Here is a 20,445-nt window from a genome sequence, read left to right on the forward strand (position 1 = left end):
GGCAGCAATCCCAAAGAAGTAATGGAGAAATTGTTCTTGGACAAGGTCTTTGGTTTGTTTCAGTAACGAATGCCAACAACTTTCTTCAATGAGAAACCCAGGGAAGCCTGAGACAAGCAAAATCCACTGTGTGTGAAATGTGTTGCATGTTCTTGCACGTGAACCAAGTGACACACATACACCAGCATACCCAATTTTAGAGATCACAGTCACTTAGTTAATAGGTTTGTGCCTCTTCCAAACTATTGCTACAGACTTGCTCTTCCATCAAGATTACCCTTCCTTTGGGAAGTATGAAGGGAGGAAAAGGCTGCTACTGGTCTCTGCCCAAGGCACCTGCTGTGAGAAGTGTTGCCCCAGGTGAAACCTAAGAGCATTTGATACACTGGCTTTCTCCTGTTCTTCTCCCAAGGCATCACACCCTGGAGAAGTGTCTTGCAGACACAGAAAACAAGCTCCCCGCAACCTCCATTCAATAGAGGCTATGAAAATCTGAGGGTTTTTTCTTAGTTTTCTTGTCTTTTGGCGGTTGTGGCAGAGATGATAGCATCTTGAGCCTTCACTTCATCCAAAAAACACACTTCCCCAGCCTTTCAGATAGGCACAATGCAAGCTTGAGAAGCAAGATAACACCAAGGTGATGATGCTCTAAAGCCGGAGTTTTGGAGTACCGGGGCCGATTGTCCACAAACGGCCTCAGGACGGTATTGGAGAAACGAGTTTTCTGGTAATTATGAGAGCAATTTTATCTGTGTATGTGAGAATCTCCTTCTCAAGGAAGGAAACAAGCCAAATTCTGACGATCTATGTCACCTGCCTCCAAAACGCAGAGTACAATGTTCTGCCACAAAGTCTCTGCATCAAATACCCCCTCATCTATGCTTATCAGCTCTGAAAAAAACAGACCAGCGAATTCTTTACTCCCAACTTTTACACTATCATTGAGGGGGCATTAGGGTTTTTTTACATTTGTCTTCCAGAGCACCATTAGGTGTACTGAAGTACTATTTCCCAGGAAGTGGTGGACATCACCTTCTGATGGGAAGCAGAGAAAAAATCTTTTGGTTTTGCTTCACTTCCATGTGTGGCCTTTTGCTTTTGCTTGATTAAACTGCCTTTATCTTGACCCATGAGTTTGGGATTGTTTGCTTTTTCCATCTTATTTTTCTCCCCTCCCTGTCCTCCTGAGAAGGGGAGTGATAGACCAGTGGATGTCCAGCTAAAGTTAAACCATAACAATTTGATAGAGAGGTAATGGTGTGAACAAGTTACCCATTAACTTTCTTCTCCAAGGCTTCTTTGAAAGCTGTACTTGGGTGGGAGGATAGATCATGATAAAAATAAACCCCCCAATTCTATCCTTATGGTGCACTAGCACATTTTCAGCAGGGCTCATAGCAGCAGGATCATATCAATCTGACCCATATCCTCGTTCCCTTTGAGTCTTTATAGTTCAGTCTGCACCACAGGCTCTTATTTCCAACTCCAAGATGTCCAGAGTAGGGACTGCTATGGAAAACACACACATAGAGTAATGCTTCCACCTGGCTGCACACAACAAACTTTGAATAAAAAAAAAAAAGGCAAAAAAGTTTGCTCTACTGTTTTCATTGGGTAATAAACTAGATTAATTTTTTTCCTAGTTGAGATGCCCATGATGAGAACTGTTGAGTGATCTCTCCCTGTCCTTACCTCAACCCACAAGCCTTTCATTATATCTTCTCTCCTCTGTCCACCTGAGCATGGGGAGTGATAGAGTGGCTTTGAGGGGCACTCAGCCTCCAGCCAGGGTCAACCCACCACATAAAGTCACTTCTAATTGTTCATCCACTTGGCAAGCTTTTCCATCTCCCACACTGTGCCTTTAGAGTGACATTACCAGGTGAGGGAAAGAGTTACTTTTAATAGTTGTAACTCTCTTCACTATAACAACCTAAGGCACATCATTAGACACATACCAATGCTGCAAAGAATAAGTAGTTTATTTTTCAAAGAGATTTCAACAGCAACATGTCAAACTACTCAGAAACAAGCTTTAAAATGCAATACAAGACTGCAAGGCACATGGTAAAATATGCATACAGCCCTCAAAAAAGAGCTGGGGACTTCTCCAGACAAGAAGTGCTTTCCTAAAAACAGTCACATAAATCCATTCACATTTATTATTACTACATTTGCTTTTTCAGTTCTGCAAATGAAGTCCTTCTCTCCCAAAGAAACTCCTCAAACTGCCCAAACAAGGACTTGAGGACTCTTGTCTCATTCAGATGTTTTTATTCTAAAATACTGTAAACATCTTCCACCTCTCCTAAAAACCAGAGAGAGAAAAGCAACACCTTAGGGCATCCAAAGAATGTAAGGTGAGCACAAATGGCACGGCAGGGTCCCACCAGATCACCACCACGCTCTTTTCAAGTGTACCAGGATTCAAGACCCCTTAGTCACAGTGCAGGGAAACTACTGATTCCCACCAGAAGAGATCTTCCTGTACTTGTGTATGAAAGCGTCTGTCTTTCCAAGACTAACTCCGTAGATGCCATCTAGCACGAGAGATCCAAAATGCAACTCTCTGCTGCTGAGAAAGGTTTCTTCAACACCCTTCACCAAGGGGGATGAATTCCCACCAGCATTCAAGGCTTCTGCAGGGGTGGTTTCACCTGCGCCGTGAGAAACGGCATTACGAGACTCACAGTCAGCACGCTGGGTAATGCCATCCATGTAGCTGTGGAGGTGGCGGCTCAGCAGCAATACAATAGTGCCTCCAACACGAAGTACTCTGCCAATTGCAGGAAAAGCAAAGGTTAGGTGTTCAGCCCGCTGGGCACCCATTCATCTGGCAGAACTCGGCACTGCTGATGCTTCAGGTGCCATCTGCATTGGATAAAACACCTCAGAACGTTAATGGTCACAGCTCAACTCCATAAGCTTCATAAGCTTGAATTCCCCACGTGGAATTTAAATTCCCCATCTTCAAAACTCTTCCTGAATGGGAGAACTGGGCTCTATCCTGACTCCTAAACACTTCTAGCCCCAGGAGGTCTTTTCCATTGGGTTAGCAGGGAAGATGGACAGTCTTTCCCCCCTTAGTATTCTTCCAAGGAGCAAGGGCAGTTATTTTCTCAAACCCTGGTTTTGGGTCTCATAAGCTTCCCACCAGTATGCAAAAGGTACAGCTTCCAGGGCAGCAAGAGCTCCTCCAGTTCATAAAGCAATTCTGAAGCTGGCCTTTCCCTTTGGAAACTTTAAAAGGTCTGTCCTTTCCATGTTCCACTGATCCTTAATGGCTTTTAAACTCATCAGGAAACAGGAAAATTAACCATTGTCTATTTTTCTTCATACATAAGGAAACGTTACACTTGTCCTTCAAAGAAGGGGCCAAAAAACAGCTTATCCTGGCTCTGCTCACAGCAAGTGGATTAAACAGTCTTACTGGTGGGGCTCACATGGTAATGGTCCCTTCCTCACCTCCACATTCTCAAGGAAGCATTTTGCTTAGGATGGCACAACAGAGCAAATGAGACCAGAAGGCAAACATGGACAAAGAGAGGGATGGTCACTGTAAGCTGACACAGGATTGCCCTGCCATTCTCTGGTGCTACTTCACCTTCCTCGCCATCTTCCCACCACATTGAGGGAACAAGAACAACACTCACTGAAGACCAGTCCTACAGAAAGAGCTTGTTTTTATCCAAGAAAAGAAATAAAACAGCAGATGGTTTGAACTGCCCATGAGAAGGAGCCCGCTGTCGGCTTGGCTCAACTCTGGCACAAAACCACATGGTGAGAGATGAAAGGAGGCAGAGCAATGGCTAGCTGGAAATGCCAATACACACTAACAGAAAAGAAAATGCTCATCACCATTTTCTGGTCTGAGATCCTACCTGCCAAGGCAGGCTGGTGAAAGCTGGCTTGTGAACCCAACAGGGTTACAAGCAGACCTCGATCCAGAAAGGATTAGTGCTTTATTTGCCTGGCTGTGCTTTAAGTTTGTCTCAGTCATCCTCTCCTCCTCCTTTCTGCCATGTGAAGAACATTTGTGAGTGTGGTTCACATAAGCAGCTCATTCCCTGTCAGCTCGTGCTGCCATCAGCACTTCCATGGCTTGCGAGACAAACCACAATAGCCTTTCAGGGCCCAGTACAGGACTTGGACTTTCACAGCCTGCACAGGATCAGACTAAAGAGCTGGCGAGTGTTCGGAATAAAGCAAACCTGAAGCTGACTGAACTCTCAGGTTCACAAGCCATCGTGACGTTTACACCAAACTCCAAGCATGTCAAAGGCCACACACACCTTTCCATTTCCCGAAGAATATCTGGGAGCAGCTCTATGTCTTTTGTGATCTTGAACTTCTTCCCAAATGGAATATCCGAAATCACAGCGTCAAAGCTTTCTGAAGGCAATGGCAGTGCTGTGAAACAAAGGCAGGTGTTTGCATCTGACCGTCAAAAAATGAACATCAGCTCTGCCCCCATTGCCCATACAAAACTGTCTGCTGGCTCTTTCACAGTTGTGCACCCAGATTCACAGCTCCTTCTGTACTTACTCTCACAAACAGCGCTACAAAGCCCCCAACCCAACACAGACTGAGAAGAGACAAATGCCTGACAGTGCTGTTGTGCTTGCTGATTCCTTTTTCCCCAACGGGGCATCTTCAAACAGGGGACGGCATGTGTCCAAACTAACTGCCTCTTCTCAACACACACTGCATCTTTACAAACAAAATCCAAAAGAGCTAAGCTTGCAAGCACTTTACTTAGCACAGAAGTTCAGATAAACTTCTGGGAACCCTGCCTTGTGTCCCCCCATTAATCTGGTTAGAGTCACCACCACTGGTGTCTTTGAAGTATCTCCCCAGTTTCTGCATGCTAAGAGTAGTCAGTTTTCTCGACCATGACGCAGCACTGCACCCCTGTGGTGATGAAGGCCAGCCACACACCGAGCTGTGCTGGCCAGGGCATATCCAACATGTGAAAGCATGAGACTATAGATTTTCATCCCTCAGGATGCTCAGAACTCGAGTGGACAAAGCCCTGAGCAGCTTGACCCAGCACTGTGGGGTTAGCCCCACTCTGAGCAGATGACAGGAATAAAGATCAACACTGAACTTAGCAAGTCCCCACTACTATTCATTTGAAACATTTAAGTTACAAGCCACTTTTCACCTATATTTATGCTTGCTGTGTACCCCCTTTGACACAAAAAGCTCTCACAGGGTAGGTACTCTTTGTGGTATTCACACATTTGCCATTAAGGCAGACAAATACTGCCCGTATCTGACAATTATTATTTTCATTGTCTACTGCTGAGTTTATTCTCGCCAAAGTTAAGCAGGGGAGACAATAAATTGTTCATTTACTAGTACTTCAGAATCACTACTCAGTTATTTGCTGAGAATTAGCTCTACTACACATCACCTCGAGAACCTACACTACCTGTATAATCCCAGAACCACAAAGATTACTTCAAACATGTCTCACTTGGAAAGCCTACATACCTACCTCTCACAGAAGCTTTAAATAACTCGATCTTATCCATGAGGCCTGCAGTGATAATATTCATATCTGCACCCTCTAACTGTGAATCACTTATATCAGCACCCCAGTAACAGGCTTCCTGTTCAGAGAAAAAGAGAAAAGTAATTTTGTTGACAAACAAGTGTATCAGTTTTGTAAACCTTTCTCAGAACTGCCTTGTTGCACAGCTCTTCCACCACAAAAACCTTCCTGGGAGATCTCGTACCATTACACAGAGCAATACACGGACCCAGAGCACAGGAGAATGGGGCAAGTCAGTGACATCAACTCCTTTCACGTTCTGTGCAAGGTGTGTGTAACTTAAAGAGATATCAAAGCTATGTCATTATGCCAGCTAGCTAAAGACAGCTACTGTCACAGTGTTGCATAGCTGGATTCTAATGGAGAAGGGCGGGCTACAGAAATGGCTTCTGCAAGCAGCGGCTAGACGCTCTCTGCAGGCCCCAGAAAGTAAACATCGGCTGATTAAAGGCCAGAGTTGTTGGTGACCAGCGCCAAGCCAATCGGCGATGGTCACAGTGCCTCTGGGAATCACATTTAGGAGAAAAAAACCCTGCAGGCAGCTGCATTTTTGCCACCAGAGAAGGGAGTGAGAAGACGTAATGAGCTGTGCAGGCACCAAGACCAGGGAAGAAGGAGGCGGGGGGGCAAGAATGAAGCACTCCAGGTGCCAAAGAGAGAGATTCCCCTGCAGCCCATGGAGAAGACCATGGTGGAGTGGGCTGTTCCCTCGCAGCTCATGGATAAAGGTGGGGAGCAGAGACATCTACAGCCTCTGGAAACACTGACCCATGCCACAGCAGGTTTGCTGGGGGACTTGTGACTTTGTGGGGGACCAGGCTGGAGCAGTTTGGGTCTGAAGGTCAGCACCCCATGGAAGGGAGCTGCACTGAGGCAATTGGTGAGGAGATGATGCCCTGATAGAAAGGACTCACGCTGGAGAAGTTCGTGGAGACTGTCTCCTGTGGGTGGGACCCCATGGTGCTGCAGGAAGGAAGACAACTTGGGAGGAACTGACTGCAAACCCCTACTCCCATTCTCTGCCCCTCCCTGTGCTGTCATGGCAGGTGGAGAGGGGAGCGAAATTATGACTACAGTAAAATCTGCTAAGAGGGGAGGGATGGGGGGAAGTAAAGGTGGTTTAAGATCTGGAGGAGGAAAGTAGCTTGTAAGGAACTGACCAAATCCCCATTCTCCCATTCCCTGCCCCTCCCCGCACCATGTTGGGGGGCAGAGGGAAAAAAGGGAGTAAAATCATGAATAAAGTGAAATCTGCTAAGAAGGGAGGTGGGGGGAAGGTGCTTTAAGACCTGGACACACTTCTCATTATCCAACTCTAGTTTCACTGGGTGTGCAGTGCAGTGTAATAAATTAAGAGTAAATTTTTTCCTTTGTTCAGTGTTGAGTCTGTTTTGCCCATGACATTAATTGCAGACTGATCTCTCCCTGCCCTTACCTCAACTCCTAAGCCTCTCAATATATATTTTCTCCTCTTTCTGGCTGCAAAGAGGAGTGATAGAGTGGCTTTGGTGGGCATCTGGCCTCTAGCCAGGGCCAAACCATCTCAGTCACGCTGCCTCTAATACTGATAACTGACTGCACAATTCCATTGACATCTCTGATCCCAGCATAAGTTCAAGCAGTTTTAGAAGTCCCCACACAAACGCTGTGGTACAAATACAGGGTTGCAGACACACACTTTGGTGTAACTGTGGTATAGGATTTTCTTGATGCAGCTACAAGCCACCTTGCAAAGGTGCCACCTTTGATACTCACCGGACACTCTTTGGCAGCTTCCAGCAGTATTGTTCCTAGCCCACACATGGGATCCAGCACACAGGCACCTGCCTGCAGAAATAAAAGGGTCACCGTGTCCCAAGCAAGACTGACTCCTCTCCCAGGACAAAGCTCACACAGAGATGTACAGATCACCTACACCCTCCCACTGAATCCAGGGCAGATAACCACAATCATTGGTTTGGCTGGCCAAACTTCTCGTAAAAGAGTATAGTAAAATCATCACTAAAGACAATGCATCAGTGTATCCAGCATTGAGGTGGCATTTAGGGGGAAACAAATGATGAGTGGACTGCAGAAGGATATTGGTACCAAATCAGTCTGTGAAAAACATCACATTTGCTTCTGTTCTCCCTTGTAAGAACAACCCAAAACAAGGTTTGAAACCTAGACAGTGAAAAACCCTTTCCATTTAGACATATATTTATTTATTTATTTTCATACAGGGAATAACACCTCTGCTGAGAAGGACCTGTGATTACAGTAGGTGACCACACACACTGATCACAGATAAGGCAAACCCCATCTACATGCATTAAAGGATGGGACATTAAAATCACCATGCTTCTTCAAAGCTTCTAGCTCCAGCCCCAGGGAGCGGCACACTCCCCCCTCCATTTGGGACTCTGCATCTTCACCATGAGCATTTACTTACACTGATTTCAGCCAGAGATGCCATGGCCCAGGCAACTGTTGACCGCAGCCCTGCTATTTTGATATACTCTCTGTTTGCCAGTGGAAGCCTGCAGACAGCAAAAAAATCAATGTAAGATAACGGTACTATCACCCAGAAAAGCCCACATCATATGAAAGAAAATATTAACTGCAGAGATCTACAGAAAGACAGACAGATAGAAACCACAGTCTGCTTTTATCCATAACCACTGCAAAGTCTGGCCTGTACACTCAGATAAGCTCCAGGTAAGACCACAAAACTAATGTGACAGTCCAGTGGGTATTAAACCAGACGGTAAATACTCACAGCCTGTTCTGATACCACCTAGGACATAACTAGAAAACTCCTGGATCTGGTTCGCCCCTCTGATTACTACCCATTACTCATTGTTCAGGCAGGCAGTGATGAAATCTCTCAAATAAGTCTGAGAAGTATCAAAAGAGACTTCAGGGGTTTAGGGAGGCTGATTGAGGGAGGGGGAGTGCAAGTGGTGTTTTCTTCTATCCCATCCAGGCTAAGAAAGTAGAGGTGTTGTACAGGCGGCTGAGGGGATGGTGCCGCCTTAGGAACTTTGGGTTTTTCAATCACGGGGTGGTTTACTCAGCACCTGGTCTGACAGCAGCAGACGGGTGCCACCTGTCTCCAAGAGGGAAAAGAATCCTAGCTCAAGAGCTGGCAGGCCTCATTGACAGGGCTTTAAACTAGTTAGGAAGGGGATATAGCAAGGCTTTCTAGGGTAGAGCAAGTAGCCTCTAGCTTTATGCTAGATTCAAAGGGTGAAGAGATAGAGAAGGGCCTGGGGATGCTGAAATTCTACAAGATTGTAGGGAAATACCTCTAAAGTGTCCCATAGGAACTTCTGGGGACTCCTCAGAGGAGGTAGTACTGCTGACCTCCCTTCCAGAACCTTCTAATGTCCCTCTAGGAGGCAGTGGAGGAAGATTTCAGATTCTTCCCAGAGGTTTGAGGGAGGGCTCCTCAAAAAAGGTAGTGAGTCAGAAAGCTCAGCTGAAGTGTCTTTACATGAACGCACACAGCATGGGTAATAAGCAAGGGAATTGGAAACAGTGATGTCACTGGAAAAATATGATCTAGTTGCAATCACAGAAACATGGTGGGATGATTCCCACAGCTGGAATACCCCTGTAGAAGGATATCACCTTTTTAGAAGGGACAGGCTAGGAAGGAAGGGTGGTGGAGCTGCTCTCTATGTTAAAAAGTGGATAGACTGTGAGGAGCTCTCTCTGAGAAGTGGCCAGGAGCAGGTTGAGAGCCTGTGGGTCAGAATTAGGGATGGGGCTAATAAAGAACAGCTGGTGATAGGGGTCAACTACAGGCCACCAGATCAAAGAGAGACTACTGATGAGGCTTTCCTCCTTCAGCTGCAGGACCTCCTTCATCACAGTTGCAGGCACCACACAGCGAGCTGCAAGAGGTCCAGGAGACTCCTGGAGTCTCTAGATGACAACTGTCTGGTTCAGGTATTGGACAGACTGACCAGAGGTGATGCATTGCTGGACCTGGTGCTCACCAATGTGGGGGAGATCATTAAAGGTGTTAAGGCTGGAGACAGCCTGGGCTGCAGTGACCATGCCCTAGCTGAGTTTGCAATCTCAAGGAATGTGGGCCTGGCAAAGAGTGGCATCAGGACCCTGAACTTTAGGAGAGCAAACTTTAGGCTGTTTAAGGACTTGATGGCCAAAATCTCCTGGGAGGTGGTCCTTAGAGACAGAAATGTTGAGGACAGTTGGCTACTCTTTAAGGAAGCCTTTCTGAGAGCGCAAGGGCTCTCTGTCCCTCTGAATAAGAAAGTGGGCAGGAGGGGCAGGAGGCCAGCATGGCTAGGCAAGGACCTGCTGGTCAAACTGAGGGAAAAGAAAGGCAAATACAAGCTCTGGAAACAAGGGTGTGTGGCCTGGAAAGAATACAGGGATGCTGTTCAGAATTGCAGAGATGGGATCAGGAAAGCCAAGGTGCAGATGGAACTGAACTTGGCAAGGGATGTTAAAAACAACAAGAAGGGATTTTACAGGTACATCAGCCAGAAGAGACAGGCCAAAGAGAACGTACCCCCCTTGGTAAATGAGAAAGGAGAATTGGCTGCAACTGATGAGGAGAAGGCTGAGGTACTGAATGAGTTCTTTGCCCCAGTCTTCTCTGGCAGCCAGGATTCTCATCATTCTCAGATCCCAGAACCTTGCATCCCTGGACCTCTAGGTGGGAACTGGGGGAGTAAATCCCGCACCACTGTAAGAGCAGAGCAAGTCCGAGACTGCCTCAAGAAACTGAATGTCTACAAGTCTATGGGACTGGATAATATGCATCCCAGGGTCCTGAAGGAGCTGGCTGATGCAGTTGCTGAGCCGCTCTCCATCATATTTGAAAAGTCATGGCTGTCAGGAGAGGTCCCTGGGGACTGGAAAAAAGGTCATGTTACTCCCATTTATAAGAAAGGGAGCAAGGAAGAGCCAGGGAATTACAGGCCGGTGAGCCTCACCTCTGTGCCTGGGAAGATCATGGAACAGATCCTCCTAGATGACATGTGGGGCACATGAGGGATGAGCGCGTGATCCGGGACAGCCAGCACAGCTTCACCAAGGGAAGGCCGTGCCTTACCAATGTGGTGACCTTCTATGGTGGAGTGACAGCATCGGTAGATAAAGGGAAGGCAACCAATGCCATCTACCTGGACTTGAGCAAGGTCTTTGACAGAGTCCCCCACCACATCCTTATCTCTAAATTGGAGACATGTGGATTTGATGGGTGGATCATCCAGTGGATAAGAAACTGGTTGAAAGAACATAGACAAAGGGTGGTGCTCAATGGGTCTGTGTCCAGGTGGAGGCTGGTGACAAGCGGGGTCCCCCAGGGGTCTGTCTTGGGACCGGTGCTCTTTAACATCTTTATCAATGACATTGATGATGGAATTGAGTGCACCCTCAGCAAGTTTGCGGATGACACCAAGCTGAGTGGTGTGGTTGACACAACAGAAGGAAAGGAAGCCATCCAGAGGGATCCTGACAGGCTGGAAAGGTGGGCCCAGGTGAACCTAATGAGGTTCAACACTGCAAAGTATAAGGTGTTGCACTTGGGCCGGAAGAATCCCAGACACAGACTGTGAGAAGAGCTCCTTGAGAGTAGCCCTGCTGAGAAGGACTTGGGTGTCATGGTGGATGAGAAACTTAACATGAGCCAGCAGTGTGCTCTTGCAGCTCGGAAGGCCAATGGTATCCTGGGCTCCATCAGAAGAGGGGTGGCCAGCAGGGACATGGAGGTGATTGTCCCTCTCTACTCTGCCCTCGTGAGGCCCCAATCTGGAGTACTGTGTCCAGGTCTGGGGCCCACAATACAAGAAAGATGTAGAACTGTTGGAGAGGGTTCAGAGGAGCCACAAAGATGATTAGAGGGCTGGAGCACCTCCCCTATGAAGTGAGGATGGGGGAGCTGGGCTTGTTCAGCCTGGAGAAAAGAAGGCTGCAGAGGGACCTCATTGCAGCTTTCCAGTACCTGAAGGGAGCAGAGAAACAGGAGGGGAATCAACTTTTTAAAAGGGCAGACAATGGCAGGACAATGGGGAATGGATTAAAACTAAAGAAAGGAAGAGTTAGATGAGATATTAGGGGGAAGTTTTTTACAGAGAAAGCGGTGAGGTGCTGGAACAGGCTGCCCAGAGAGGTGGTGGATGCCCCGTCCCTGTAGGTGTTCAAGGCCAGGTTGGATGGGGCCCTGGGCAACCTCATGTAGATCCAGGCCTGGAGGTTGGTGGCCCTGACTGTGGCAGGAGGGTTGGAACTCTATGGCTGTCTTCCAACCCAGACCATTCTATGATTCTATGATTCTAAACCAACCCAGGAAATAGAATGTCTACCTGAAAAGAGGAATCCCCACCACAGAGTGAATGTCATTAAGATGTACGAAGATCTGGCGGAGGAAAAAAAATTACATTAGAAAACCTGAAACTGACAACAAACAGCAGCTTTGACTTATTTAAACCAGGCAAAGGAGAGGTTAACTTCTCATCCTAGTTTTTAGGACACAAATAGATACTTCAGACATTTACAACTAATTGGAATAAATCACAATAGGAGGAGGGTTTCATACTTAAGCAAGCTGGGAGGGGATTTTGTCAGCCAGGGATCCATCAGCAAGAGCCTGAATTTTGAAAGGAACAAATTTCTGTAAGATTGAATGGATATTTTTCATTATAAAACCATTCACTCTAAGCAGGGGAAGATTATTCACTGTATACTACCTATTCAAACACACTTTAAATAAACCCACCCCCTCCCAAAAACCAAGTGTGACTAAGGGGCATGTCAGACAGAAGGCAAAATGTGGGTAATCCTCCCAGGAACATAAGCAGCTCAAAACAATTGTTCTCCTGTCCCAAAAGAAGATTTGAGCACCCCCAACACTTATTACATAACCACAAGACACACCCCCTCCTCCAGGAAGCCCAAACCAAAATGCAAGGCTGTTGACAAATCCCAGCCCACAGCTCTCCAATCGTTTCAGTGAAGAAAAATGGACAAAAACAGAAGCTCCACTTGAGGCTCAACAAAACCATACTCTGGAAAACCAGAACCAGTAGATGAACGCAGAACTTCTACAGAAAGCCTCAGATCTCACAGCATCAGTGCTGAGAGCAGCTTCCCTATGCCAAAACGAAGGGATGGAGAAACAGCTTGTCAAGAGCAACGAGTCCTTTCCAAGGTCTCCAAGACAGCAGGCACCATGAAGGGTGCTTTAAGCAAGCTGCTTGTCATGGACAGGGTCTAGGAGGAGGCTCTCATAAATGACATTCTCAAGTAGAGTTCCTTGAGAATATGACCTTGCTGCTAGGTGTCTCCTCCTGCAGAGGCTAAACTAGCCACCCAAAGGCTCTGGCAATCTCCATGTTCAACAGAAGCCAATTCCAGCCATTTGTAAGCATGTCAGGACCTGAGGCATCTCCTGTATGGATCCTGGCCCTGACATATAGACCCACGTTGGCGGCTCTAAGGTTTACAAGTGGAGCTTAAGAGCTCTGGAAGGTGTGCACACACTGGCCCCTGAAAAGCTGTGCTCAACGCTGTTAGATCATTTTTAGTTAAATTCAGTGTTCCAAATACAAGCAGGGGAGAGTGCACAGTCCTGCCTGCAAAGGGGGGAGGGGAGGAATAAAAAAGAAGTTTGCAGGGGCAATTCTGGAAGCAGCAAGAGGCCATCTGGCAGACTTGTACCACTACCTCTAGGTCAGGGTCCCGCAGATCAGCCCGCCACCCAAACTGCTTCATGAGTGCTATGCCAATGGCTCTGCCGATCTCCTGCAAGGGGAAACAACAATTACAGGCTCTAAAAATTAAGAAAACTGCAGCTCATAGCCTCGATTGTGCAATTCTCATAAATACTCAGGAAATGAGAGACCCTCTTTATCCCTACAACAATTTGTACAAAGACCTGAAGAGGTACAATGAGGCACAGCAAATGACTGAGCGGCACAGCGAACACACTGCAGGACAAAGTAACTGTCACTGCAGTGCAGGAGACTGAAGCTCAAGTCCTGCTCAAGGCACAACAAAAGTTGTCAACATTTTAGAACTACAGAGCACATGCACACAAAATAGTTCTGATGGCTCTAAACCAGATTACCTAAGAGAAAACCTGTGAAGGCACAACTGCAACTCAGAGTTCTAATGCTTTTACGGCATTAAAGCTCTGAAAACAAGCTCTGACTGCCTTCAGAGCAGGAGAGGGCAAACACAGCACAATTTTACGCAAACATTCCTGTCGGCAGGCTCATGTATCCCACCCTCCCAAGGAACCAGTTTTGGCAGAGTGGGGAGAACTCTAGGTAAAACTACTGTTGTCTTCAACTCAGAGAAATGTACATAAATTGCAGTTATATAGGGTTTGGTTGGTTTTTATCATTTTTTTTCCTCTCATAGTAGAAAGGTAACAGGTGAGAAGTGCTGGATGGAAAGGGTCCCTCAAAGTCTCTACACCATCACTCTCTCCCAAGGGCCAAGATCCAATGCCCCCAGGAAACATCCCAGGGCTGCACCACCCTCCTGGGGAAAAAGTTCTCCCCAATAACCAACCAGAGCCCACCCAAGCTTGAAGTTCTGGCTTTTGCCCCTTCTACACTGTCTGCCATGACTGAGAGCAGTCTGCCCCCCCTCTCCTTGCAACATCCTTTTCAGTAACTGTAAATTACTATTAGGTTGCTTCTCAGGCTCCACCAGACTTCACAGGCACATCTACCTCATCCTCTTACTTTCACTTATCCTCAGCAAAAGGCATTGATTTGAGACACATTCACAGTAAGGGTGCCCAGAAATTAATAACAGCCCTTTTATTTTCACAGGGTTAAGGTAAATGCAGGCTAAGGGTTTTTTTTTAAATACACAGAAAAACCTTTGATCACTCTGTTTTTCTAAATCATACAACCCACAATTGTAATGACAAACGCAACTACACAGCTTTGCTACATTCTTCTAAAACCCAGGTATTTCAGCATACCTGTGAAGTAAGTATTTTGGCAATCGCCCCGCTGCACCGACAAGAAACTCTGAAACTGAAGCTACACTGCTCATTTGCAATAGGCTTCTCTCCACTGATTCTGGAAGGGTCTTCTAAGGATGCCTTGCTTTCAGTCCAGTAGTCCTGATCACTTTTTCTCTCTGATTCCACACACCTCTCTCCAGCTTCCACCTGACATTCCTCAGACAAAGTCTCTCTGTCTTGTTCTGTTTCCTGCCTTTTAGTTACAGTAGTTGTCTCTTCTTCTGCTTTTCTCTTCAGAGGCAATCGGTTTGCTTGAGAAACACCATCTTTTTTCCCCCCACTCCCATGAAGGTTTCTCCAGGCAGAGACAACATCTAGCCAATACTCTGGCTCCTCAATGACAAAGCATTTAATGTCATGCAGCATTTTCCCTGGGGAAAAAAAAAAACAAAACAGTTTCTGGGTGTAGTTCAGTCTCAGCATTTGATTCTCCTACAGATTGACAACAGCTCTTAACAGAGGCTGCATTCAGATTTCATCAACATGTGAATCCAGGCAGCACAGCAGATGCAAACACCACAGACACAGCTGGGCTCTCAACACCCACCTACCCCACCAGCAGAGACCCAGGCATCCCTCGGATTACAACGAATACAGAGGCCGATTCACTTAAAAACCTTGAAGCTGGTCAAGGTAGCGGGGGAAAGAAAAAAAAAAGGTATTTCTAGTTCTCATTTAGAATGATGGCTAGATTTGAACCTCAAAGCTGAAGGCCATCTGTGATCTCCCAAATCAGAGGCAGGGGAGAAAAGGGGGGGATGTCACCCTCTATGTCAGTGACCAGCTGGAGTGCATGCAGCTCCCTCTGGGGATGGATGAAGAACTTACTGAGAGCTTATGGGTCAGGATTAAAGGGAGCGCAGGGACAGGGCACACTATAGTGGAGGTCTGCTACAGGCTGCCTGACCAGGGAGACTCAGCAGATGAGGTCATCTATACAGACAGGAGTAGCCTCACAAGCGCCGGTCCTCATGGGGAAATTCAGTCACCCTTGTATCTGTTGGAGGGACAACACAGCAGGGCATAAGCATTCCAGAAAGCTCCTGTAGTGCATCCATGCAAACTTCCCTCACCAAGTGATAGAGAAGCCAACAAGGAGAGGTGCCATACTGGATCTTGTTCTCTCTGACAAGGAGGGGCTTGTGGGGAATATGAAACTCAAGGACAGCCTTGGCTGCAGTGACTGTGAAATGGTGGAGTTCAAGATCTTTAGGGCAGTGAGGAGGGCACACAGCAAGTTCACTACCCTGGATTTCAGGAGAGCAGACTTTGGCCTCTTCGGGGATCTGCTTGGTAGAGTACCATGGGACAAAGGCCTGCATGAAGAGGCCCAGGATAGCTGGTTAGTATTCAAGGATCACCTCCTCCAGCCTCAGGAGTGATGTATCCCAACAACGAGGAAGTCAGGCAAAACACCCGGAGGCCTGCATGGATGAAAGGGGGCTCCTGGACAAACTCTAGTCATGCTGTCTAGGACACAGAAGGCAAAGTCAAGGACTGGGAGAATGAAAAACATGCCCATTGTAGGAGAATATCAGGTTTGAGAATTTCTCAGAAACCTGAAGGTGCACGAGTCCATGGGATCTGATGAGATGCATCCACAGGTCCTGAGGAAACTAGCAGATGAAATTGCTAAGCCACTCTCTATCATATCTGAGAAGTCATGGCAGCTCAATGAAGTTCCCACTGACTGGAAAAGGGGAAACATAACTCTCTTTTTTAAAAAAGGAACACCCAAAGAACTACAGATCAGTCAGTCTCATCTCTGTGCCTGGCATGAAAACGGAGAGGATCCTCCTGGAAACTATGCTCAGGACATGGAAAGTACAGAGGTGATTTGTGACAGCAAACATGGCTTCACAAAGAGCAAATCACGCCAGACACATTTAGTGGCATTGTACAATGGGGCTATAGCCTTGATGCATAAGGGGAAGAGCAACTGACATCATATACCTGGACTTGTGCAAAGCATTTGACAGTGCCCCACACAATATCCTTTGTCTCTCATTTGGAGAGACATGGATTCGACCACTCAGCGGATGAGGAATTGGTTGGATGGTCATACCCAAATAGTTGAGGTCAACAGCTCAATGTCCAAGTAGAGACCAGTGTTAAGTGGTATTCCTCAGGGAGTAGTACTGGGGCCAGCACTATTTAACAACTTTGTCAGTGACATGGACAGTAGGATCAAGTGCACCCCCAGCAAGTTTTCAGGTGACACCACACTGTGTGGTGAGGTCGACACACTGGAGGGAAGGGATGCCACCCAGAGGGATTTTGACAGGCTTGAGAGGTGGGCCCATGCAAACCACATGAAGTTCAACAAGTGCAAGGTCCTGCACATGGGCCAGCACAATCCCAAGCACAACTACAGGCTGGACAAAGAATGGACTGAGGGCACCTCTCATGAGAGGGACTTGGGAGTGATGATGTAAAGCTCAACGTGAGCTGTCAGTGCGTGCTTGTAGCCCAGAAAGCCAACCATGTCCTGGGCCCCATCAAAACCATCATAACCAGCAGGTCAAGAGAGGTGATTCTGCCCCTCTGCTCTCGTGAGACCCACCAAGAGTACTGTATCCAGCTCTGGGGATCCCAGTACAGGGAAGACATAGTCCTGTTGGAGTAAGTCCAGAGAAGGATCATGAAGATGATCAGAGGGCTGGCACACCTCTCCTGTGAAGACAGGCTGAGACAGTTGGACTTGTTCAGCCTGGAGAAGAAAAGGCTCTAGGGAGATCTTACTGCAGCCTTACAGCCCCCGAAGGGGCTTACAGGAAAGCTGGAGAAGGACTCTTTATCAGGGAGCGTAGTGACAGGACAAAGGGTTTAAACTAAATGAGGGAAGATTTAGATTAGATATTAGGAAGAAATTCTTCCCTGTGAGGGTGGTGAGGCCCTGGCACAGGCTGCCTAGAGAAGCTGTGGCTGTCACCTCCCTTGAAGTGTCCTAAGCTGGGCTGGATGAGGCTTTGGGCAACCTGGGCTGATGGAGAGTGTCCCTGCCCATGGTGAGTGGAGTGGGGGGGTAGGACTAGAATGATCTTTGAGGTCCCTTTCACCTCAAATTATTCTATAATTCTATGAAATAAAATCCCACCAGTACACAGATAGACATTCATCTTACTTGAAATTCTTATCCCAAAACCGATAATGTGACCTGAGTAGCTAAGATTTACAAGAAATCTGTGAATGAACAGTTAAGTGACAAAAGAGACAGATCTGCATCCACTTCACCTACGTTAGAAAGTGCACTTCTGTTACACACATAAACATGTGTACAGTGCCAGCAGGCTGGCAAGAGAGCTATTTAAAATATTTTAAAAGCCTTTTTTTTTTTTGGGGTGGGGGAGCGGGCACTGAAAACATATCTGGGTGAAAGGTTTTTCAATTACTGTCATATAGAACTACAGCTATCAGTAAATAAATAAACTAAATCAAATAATTATAAACAGGACTTGATCCATGGCTTCACGTGTCTGAGCACTTACCCTGTGGGCAAACTGGAGGGGATGACCCAGGGGAAGGAATCAGTGCCATACCTTTATTTCCAGACACTGCAAGTGGGGTGTGTTTCTTGAGCAGCAGAAACAGTCGCTCTGCAGCCCTGAGCCTCCTTAGCTCACTCGGCTCCGCCTCTGTGCTGAAGAAGACCTTTCCTGAGATACAGTCCACCTCAGGGGAAAAAAAAAGAGAACCACACACTGGTTTGGGTTGGAAGGAACGTCAAAGCTCATCTAGTTCCAACCTCCTGCCATGGGCAGGGGCACCCTCCAGTAGACCAGGTGCCCAAAGCCCCATCCAGCCCGGCCTTGAACACTGCCAGGGAGGGGGCAGCCACAGCCTCTCTGGACAGCCTGCGCCAGGGCTTCACCAGCCTCACAGGGAAGAATTTCTTCCTGGCATCTAGTCTAAAGCTCCCCTATTTTTGTCTAAAGCCGTTATCTCTTGTCCTATCAAACCGTGAGGCCGGTTGGATGAGCGCTTCCAACAGCCTCTCACACCGCTCGCCCCTTCGCAGGGAGGAGGGCAGCGCAGACACCGGCGCCCTGGGCAGGGAGGGGGGAGAGGGGACACAGCCTGACCGATGTCCCTGCCTGCGGCGGAGGCCGGACCAGTCAGTTTTCAGAGGTCCCTTCCGACTAACACCGAGAGCCCCACGCAGGCGGCGGCACAGGCCACGCCGTGGCTGCCCGGCTCGGGGGCGCGAAGATCATCTACCCCCACCGAAACCGGATCGGACCAACTCGGGTGGGCACCGGCACCGACTCCCTCCTCACCTCCGTGGCAGCGAGCCGCTCCCGCACTTCCCGTGCCAAGAAGGGTTCCAACCCGCGGCCCGCAGTACAAAAGTACCGCCACCCCCCCGCCGCCATCTTGGTCCGCCCCGGCGCCCACAACGCAGGCTCAGGGGGCTGACGGCACCGGCCCGCCCCGGCAGGGCCACGCCCCGGGGGCGGCTCTCCCATGGTGAGCCCGACACGGGAGCGGGCAATCGAGGCAGGCTGACAGCACTCGCGGCAGGCTGCCTCGGTCCTGGACATTATATGGAAGCACATCGGGGCAAATCCTCCCCTGCGCCCACAGGGCCGCTTCACCCCCAAACAGGTTTAACACCGTGACAGGAAGTGATGGCCCCGAGAAGCATTTCTGGAGCACAGCTCTCCCTCCTCCTGTTTCAGCAGCTTCCTGCTCATGTGAGGGCGTAGGGATGGAACAACGTGCAAAGAGCACCTAAAATCCTCTTTAGCCACAGCACGGTTTCCCTCAAATAAATGTACATGCAACAAGGTCTCTCAGGCATCACCATTTAACGGTATATTTAATGGCCTTTGACACAGTCCCCCACCACATCCTTCTCTCTAAATTGGAGAGATGGGGATCTGATGGGTTCCAGGGGATAAGGAACTGGTTGAAAGAACGCAGACAAAAGGTGGTGGTCAATGACCAGGTGGAGGCCAGTTACAAGCAGCGTCCCCCAGGGGTCTGTCTTGGAACCAGTGCTCTTTAACATCTTTAGCAATGACATTGATGATGGAATTGAGTGCACCCTCAGCAAGTTTGTGGATGACACCAAGCTGAGTGGTGTGGTTGACACAACAGAAGGAAAGGAAGCCATCCAGAGGCATCTTGACATGCTGGAAAGGTGGGCCCAGGTGAACCTAATGAGGTTCAACACTTGGGCCAGAAGAATCCCAGACATATATAGTCTGGCAGAAGAGCTCCATGATTGTAGCTCTGCTGAGAAGGACCTGGGTGTCATGGTGGATGAGAAACTTAACATGAGCAGCTCAAAAGGCTAATGGTATCCTGGGCTCCATCAGAAGAGGGGTGGCCAGCAGAGACAGGGAGGTGATTGTCCTTCTCTACTCTGCCCTCGTGAGGCCCCATCTGGAGTCCTGTGTCCAGGTCTGGGGCCCACAATACAAGAAAGATGTAGAACTGTTGGAGAGGGTGCAGAGAAGGGCCACAAAGAGGGCTGGAGCACCTCCCCTACAAAGAGAGGCTGAAAGCGATTGGCTTGTTCAGCCTGGAGAAGAGAAAGCTGTGGCAGGACCTCATCGCAGCCTTCCAGTACCTGAAGGGAGCAGAGAAACAGGAGAGGATTCAACTTTTTAAAAGGTCAGACAATGGCAGGAAAAGGGGGAATGGATTAAAGCTAAAGCAAAGAAGGTTTAGATTAGATAATAGGGGAAAGTTTTCTTTACAGAGAGAGTGGTGAGGTGCTGGAACAGACTGCCCAGAGAGGTGATGGATGCCCCATCCCTAGAGGTGTTCAAGGCCAGGTTGGATGGGGCTCTGGGAACTCGTGAAGAATCCAGGCCTGGAGGTTGGTGGCCCTGCCTGTGGCAGGAGGGGTTGGAACTCTGTGATCCTTAGGGTGCCTTCCAAC

At 48.0% G+C, this 20,445-nt stretch overlaps 1 protein-coding gene across 2 annotated transcripts; it reads right to left on the minus strand.

The window, feature by feature from the left end:
• Positions 1 to 1,970: 1,970 nt before the first annotated feature.
• On the minus strand, positions 1,971 to 18,928 carry THUMPD2 (THUMP domain 2 tRNA and snRNA guanosine methyltransferase; the record flags this gene model as incomplete). Of its 2 annotated transcripts, XM_084261998.1 has the most annotated exons (10): positions 1,971 to 2,776; positions 4,293 to 4,410; positions 5,501 to 5,615; positions 7,313 to 7,384; positions 7,989 to 8,076; positions 11,878 to 11,930; positions 13,238 to 13,315; positions 14,511 to 14,926; positions 18,095 to 18,227; positions 18,833 to 18,928. In XM_084261998.1, the coding sequence occupies 10 exons, from the start codon at positions 18,926 to 18,928 to the stop codon at positions 2,458 to 2,460; spliced, it is 1,488 nt and encodes a 495-aa protein (XP_084118124.1). In that variant the 3' UTR covers positions 1,971 to 2,457. The 2 variants fall into 2 exon arrangements, with proteins under 2 accessions (XP_084118124.1, XP_084118125.1); XM_084261999.1 differs by lacking the exons at positions 18,095 to 18,227; positions 18,833 to 18,928 and adding an exon at positions 15,384 to 15,489.
• Positions 18,929 to 20,445: the final 1,517 nt, after the last annotated feature.

Source organism: Gallinula chloropus, assembly GCF_964237585.1.
Source record: "Gallinula chloropus genome assembly, chromosome: 3".
NCBI lineage: Eukaryota > Metazoa > Chordata > Aves > Gruiformes > Rallidae > Gallinula > Gallinula chloropus.